General features: G+C 28.1%; 1 protein-coding gene across 1 annotated transcript; it reads left to right on the top strand.

Annotated features, from left to right (window-relative positions):
• Nucleotides 1-3,384: 3,384 nt before the first annotated feature.
• LOC108459216 (ras-related protein Rab11C-like) lies at nt 3,385-6,053 on the top strand. The gene is made up of 2 exons (XM_017758568.2): nt 3,385-3,553; nt 5,224-6,053. Exons 1-2 carry the CDS (start codon nt 3,389-3,391, stop codon nt 5,707-5,709), a joined length of 651 nt encoding a protein of 216 aa, XP_017614057.1. The 5' UTR covers nt 3,385-3,388; the 3' UTR covers nt 5,710-6,053.
• The last annotated feature ends 208 nt before the right edge of the window (nt 6,054-6,261 follow it).

The raw sequence follows: 6,261 nt of genomic DNA, 5'->3' as shown, positions 1-6,261 counted from the left end.
GAGGTAAAAATTTTAGCTTAGCTTGGTCGCTAATTGTGGCGATTTATTGAAAAAAGTTTGAAATTTGACGTTTGATTTTGAAATAAACAGAGTCAAGACCGATCCTTTTCCTAGGTGTGATCGGACACCTATTAGATCTCTTATTAAAACAAATAAAAGGCTAAGTTTAGGTCTACGTTAAAATCCAGAGAAAATTTAGGGTTCGAGTCGGTTCTGCGCGAGGAAGGTATTAGCACCCTCGCGACGCCCAAAATTGGTATCTTATTAAACACATGTTGTCTTGATTTTCAAAAATACTGAATTCAATTTGACATTTAAGTGTGATCCGATTGAAGGAAATGAGAAGTTGCAAGTTTTTTGTTTTTAGAAGGACGTCCGCTTTTAACACGAGCGATTAATTTCACCCAACATAGCGATAAAATCGATGACTTAATGTTAAAATCGGTACATTGCCTTATTCTTAAAATTAAAATGTAAAAGTTTTAAAATGATAGTAAAAAAATCCAAGAATATTATTGTCAAAAAATGCGAATAATGATGTGAATAATAAAATATATAAAATATTAAAATATCAAAATATTAGAATAATAATAATTAATATTGACAAATAAAAATAAAATAGAAATAAAAAATGTACATAATATATATATATTAGAAATAATAATGATGTTTAAAATCAATACTATTAATAATACTACATCAATATGTACATATATAAAAAAAATAAATACGTGATAATATTAAAAATATGTACATAATATAGTGTTAAAAATACATACATAATATAGTTAAGATATATACATAAGATAACATGTAAAAATATATATATATAAATAATATAATATTAAAGATATATACATAAAATAGTATAATATATATATATATATATACGTAATATAAATTTAAAATATACCTAATATATTAAAAGAATATATATAATATAATATTAAGAAATATAATAATAACAAAAAGGAGAGAGAGGAGAGGGTGGATGATTTTCACCACAAGGTCGGCCATCGTCCGTCACGGACATTGCCAGTATCACCAGACATCGGTCGGACCTCAAAAAACTTTTTCGGTAAAATGGGTAAGCTTCCTCCTTTTTTTTTTACTTTCATATAAAAGAAACAAAATAAGATTGAAAGGAAAACAATAAGTAAACAAAGAACTTAAAATGAGAATAGACAAAGAAACCTCTTTTGCTTTGATCTTTGATTAATCTTAAAAAAAAACTAGCTTTTCCAAAAACTAGCCTTCACAATAACTCTTCTCCTTGATTACTTTAAAAAGAAACCTCTCCAAAAATCCTTTACAATAACTTTCTCTCCCAAAAACTCTCCAAAAAAAAAAAATCTCCCCCATATACAAAATATGAGAAGGCTTATATAGCCATTTACAAAATATTTTTTTTTTATTGTTTATGTCTTCATTTGTAGGTACAAGTGGTGGTGGAGCAAGTGTGGTTAGTGGAGTAGGTAATGGAGCAAGTGTGGCTAGTGGATTTGGTGGTGGAGAAGGTGTGGCTAGTGGAGTTGGTGGTGGAAAAGGAGTGGCTAGTGGAGTTGGTGGTGGAAAACGTGTGGCTAGTTGAGAAAAGTTTAAGTTGTGAGCTAGGTTTTTTTATTTTGATTTGGGCTTAGGGTTTGGGCCATTGGGGTTTTGATGTAAATTGGGCTTTGGGTAGTTAAGATTTTGGGTTTTGGGTTTAATTTTGGTGGGTTAGGTAAGGCTAAATTGGGTTTTGATGTAAATGGGCTAAAATTGGCCTACAACAACTGCGGAAAGTGATACATGAGATCTAGTTTTCTTACTTTATTGTTTTCATTCATTTCTTTTTATTGCTTCTACATGCAATTTGTTTCTGGTTATCTCGAGCTAGTAGAAGAATTGGTTGAACATATATATTAAGGCTCAAATAATTTGTTATTAAGTTTTGACTTTCTGCTTATTCATTACAACATTATTTAGTCGTGAAGTCATTTCACTAAAGTATCATGATTGAGCTCTCCATTATTATATCCTATCACAAAACTGCTTATCAACTTCTCATCCAATGACTTTGTAATTGTATTACCCTAATAGGATATTCATTACAATATTATTTAGTCACGAAGTTATTCCACTAAAATATCATGATTGAACTCTCCATTATTATATACTATCACGAAACTGCTAATCAACTTCTCACCCAATGACTTCGTAAGTGTGTTACCATCATAGTATATCCTTAATTTTTTTGGGATATGTTCGTTCCCTCATATGATCCTATTTTATCTAATGGTAGTCATTATATCTTCCTTCATGAAAAATTAATCACTATCAAATTAGCCCTTAAACTTGTGTTGTTTGTCAACTCACCTCAAAATGAATGGAAAAGTTAATGTTTGTTACCTTTGTTGACGTAACGTACATTAGATTGTCACGTGGATATCACGCAAGCAATTTATTAACTTTTTAAAAATTTTAAAAATAAAAATACTTTAAAATTATAAAAATTATAAAAAAACATTTTATATTTAAAAAATAATTAATTGCTAACATATAATACACATTACAATTCGCATGTATGTCACATCATCAAAGTTAATTAATATTAATTTTTTCATTTATTTTGGGATGATTTGATAAACAATATAAATTGAAGGACTTAAAAGAGACAAAAATTAAAGAAAATGTTGAAATAATTTTTTTTTATAAAGTTGAAAGGTGAAATAAAGAATTATGTAAAAAAAAAAAAAGGGTTAAGATAGGCAGCTGCAGCATAAAGACAATAATGATCTTTAACCGCAAAATGTCACGAATCCAAATCCACGATCATCTTTAATTGTAGAAACCTGGGCAATTAAAGACCTTATCGAGAAAGAGTCTACATAAGGAAAACAGTTACTCCCTAGCATCTTACTCTTGTATTTTAGAAAATTCAATTATAAAATTAATGAGTGGAATACTAATTAATGACCGAATTTAATTGGATAGATCCTACTTAAACACCGTTTTAAGTGCCTTTTTGTACGTTACTTCTGTTTTCTCTCTTTGATTATAGAAATGGAATGCTTTCCTTTCTCCTCTCCTTCTCTTCAGGAAATTCTCTCAAAACAAACACCAAATCTCTGAGTTTCGGTAATCTCCATTTTCTATCAGTAATCAGATATTAACCCATCATCAATTAATGGTTAGTTTCTTCTCTTCTTTCACAACCATGTTTGTTTCTCAAGAAAATAAAAAACCGTAACGCATTTGGTTTACTCTACATTTCCATTGGAAATAAATATGTTCTTATAATTTGGTTTTCTGATTTCTTGGATATGAAGAAATTCCGGGAAACAATTTGTTAAGCCAATTTATTATTTGATTAACAGGTTTTGGATAGCGTAAAACACACTTATTAATGGCATATAAAGTGGATCATGAATATGACTATTTATTTAAGATTGTATTGATCGGAGATTCGGGTGTAGGAAAATCAAATATTCTTTCAAGATTTACGAGAAATGAGTTTTTTTTGGAATCGAAATCCACCATTGGTGTCGAATTTGCAACTAGGACTCTTCAGGTTAGCTTTCTGTATGCTATATACATATGATATATACATAATCTATCTTTTCTGAGTAAAAGTATCACAACAATTTCTATATTATAGATTGCATTTTTGCTTAAAAAATTGACAAACAATGGGCAAATCAATCCTTCTGCATCTAATAAATTAGTCTAATTTTCTGTCACAATTGTGCCATTAAATGTTTATTTTGATGTTTCTTTTATATAAAATATAATAATAAATTTAATCCTTTAACTTTTAATATATTTTTACGTTTTTATTTTAATATGTACAATATATTACCATCGTCAATTGTATATTTATATATACTATTTATAAATCTATTTATCGAGTTAGTGACACCCATCAATCGTGTCCCAATTCAATTAAGGAAATATTTTAATATTCCTTCACAGTTCGCATTAAAATAAATTATATTATATAATGGTACTTTAATCTTTTTCATCTAAAAAATAAATAAAAATATGAATACTATGGGATTTGAACCCATGTCTATTGGATTAGCAAAATTTTATATTTACCAATCAACCAAAGTTTTATTTTGAGAAATTTATACATTTTAATTTTATTACGTACATTTTATTACCTCCATGAAATGTATATTTTAATTTATGGTAACTATTTTTAAACAAAAATACATGTTCTAAATATGTCGTTTCGATATGTATACCCATGTGATAGAGTTTTTTTATTAATGATGTTGATTGAATTAGTCTCACAAATTAACTCGACACCAACATAGAATTGATGATAGAACAATGATAAACAATTGTATTAATTTAGTATTCTTAATTTTATATATTTTATATTTAAATTTCGTTTTGCTCACAATTTAATCTTATTCTTTTTCATTTTAATATCGTATATATTTTATATATTGTTATAAATTAATTTCAAATTATACTTTTATTATTTATTATATTTATTATTAAATATATGTCTGAGTTTCAAATACATTATTTCCACCAACATATGTATATAATAAGATTTCTAGTAAGTAATGGTGTCTATATAAAAATTTTATACGAAATAAACTTTTATTATTAAATCATGGTGCATATATAAAGTTAGACGCATTAGAAAATTAAAATGTACAATTTGTATTAGAAACTATAATGATTTTAACCTTTTGCTGTTAGGAATATAGAATGAAAAATAATAATATATTTGTTTCCAAAATTAATAATATATTTATTTAATTGATTGGAAAGGTGTTAAAGATATTAAAATATTAAAATTAATGAGATTTAAACAAAAAAAAAGTAAGTTACGAAATTTATCCAATAAAATTGTAAATTCTATAAAATAATATATTTGATGTTAGGCATATTACATTTTAAGGACAAAAGATTTGAACTTTGAAAGTGACATTATTAAAAGGTTGATCATGAATTAAGAATATAAATAGTAAAATCAAAAAAAAAAGTATATGAAAGAAAAACTTTAGTGGGTAAATCACAAAGAAAGTCAAATTAGAAAAATTTGAGTCCAACCATAATTTGTCGTATTTTATATAATTATTTTAGGGGTTAAAATCAAATTTTGAAGAATTTGGAGGTAGCGAGGCCTTCCCAGCCTTTTTACTTTCTTCGGATATTGATGTTGGATATGAATAATTCAAATAAAATGAAGATTAAGCTTAAGACATGTTGGTTGCATTTCAGGTAGAAGGGAAGACAATTAAGGCCCAAATATGGGATACGGCTGGTCAAGAGAGGTATCGAGCCATTACAAGTGCTTACTATAGAGGTGCAGTTGGGGCATTGTTGGTTTACGATATAACTAAAAGGCAAACCTTCGACAATGTCCTAAGATGGTTACGTGAACTAAGAGACCATGCTGATTCAAACATCGTCATTATGATGGCCGGAAATAAGTCCGATCTCAACCATCTTCGAGCGGTCTCAACGGAAGATGCTGAAGGCTTGGCCGAGAAAGAAGGTCTTTCATTCCTCGAAACATCCGCACTAGAAGCTTTCAATGTCGAGAAGGCATTTCAGACAATCTTGTTGGATATTTATCAGATAATAAGAAAAAAAGCGTTGGCAGCACAAGAAGCGGGTTCCACCACTGGTGTTCCTCATGGAACCACCATTAAAGTCTCCAATCTGCAAGATAATGGAACCAAGAATGCTTGTTGTTCCACCTAAAATGTGGGTTTTAAGGGGACACAACAGGTGATGCAAATGTTGTATTGGCAGCCGAAACGTTCTGTTTCATTTGGGACAGACAAGGAAAAACACTTTGTTATATAACCATCTTAAGACAATGCAGGTAACAGGTTTTTGATTCAGAAGAACCACAGATTATGATGAATAGAACTAGGAAGTTAGCAGTCTTATATGATATGGTTTTGAACCCAGAAAGGGTTTTGACAGGGAATTATTTGAGGGTTTTTTTTTTCCTTTTTTTTTTCAGGCAAAGAAAGGCAAAACCTTGCTTATGCTTGAAATTTCTTTTTAAACTTGAAATAAATGTTGTTAATTATATTCATGTTGTATACTAACCTTCGTTTTGTGAACATTATAGTTACCCAATTAATTAACGCAATTATCTTCAAAATATAATTTTAAAAGAATCTCTTTACAATTTTACAATTTTTTTCTAATTTTTATTTTTAGCATCATAATTTTTAAAAATATATAAACAACTTTACAAACGTACCTAAACTTTTAAAAGATAATAAATTTGTAATATTATGA

Source organism: Gossypium arboreum, chromosome 4 (assembly GCF_025698485.1).
Source record: "Gossypium arboreum isolate Shixiya-1 chromosome 4, ASM2569848v2, whole genome shotgun sequence".
Classification (NCBI taxonomy): Eukaryota; Viridiplantae; Streptophyta; class Magnoliopsida; order Malvales; family Malvaceae; genus Gossypium; species Gossypium arboreum.
This window is presented reverse-complemented; position numbering and strand designations above follow the sequence as displayed.

What these genes read in the sequence shown, in the direction of transcription:
- LOC108459216 (XM_017758568.2), top strand. Translation starts at nt 3,389, where the DNA reads ATGGCATATAAAGTGGATCATGAATATGACTATTTATTTAAGATTGTA. An exon ending in TTGCAACTAGGACTCTTCAG is followed by an intron (nt 3,554 to 5,223) that starts GTTAGCTTTCTG and finishes GTTGCATTTCAG; the next exon opens with GTAGAAGGGAAGACAATTAA.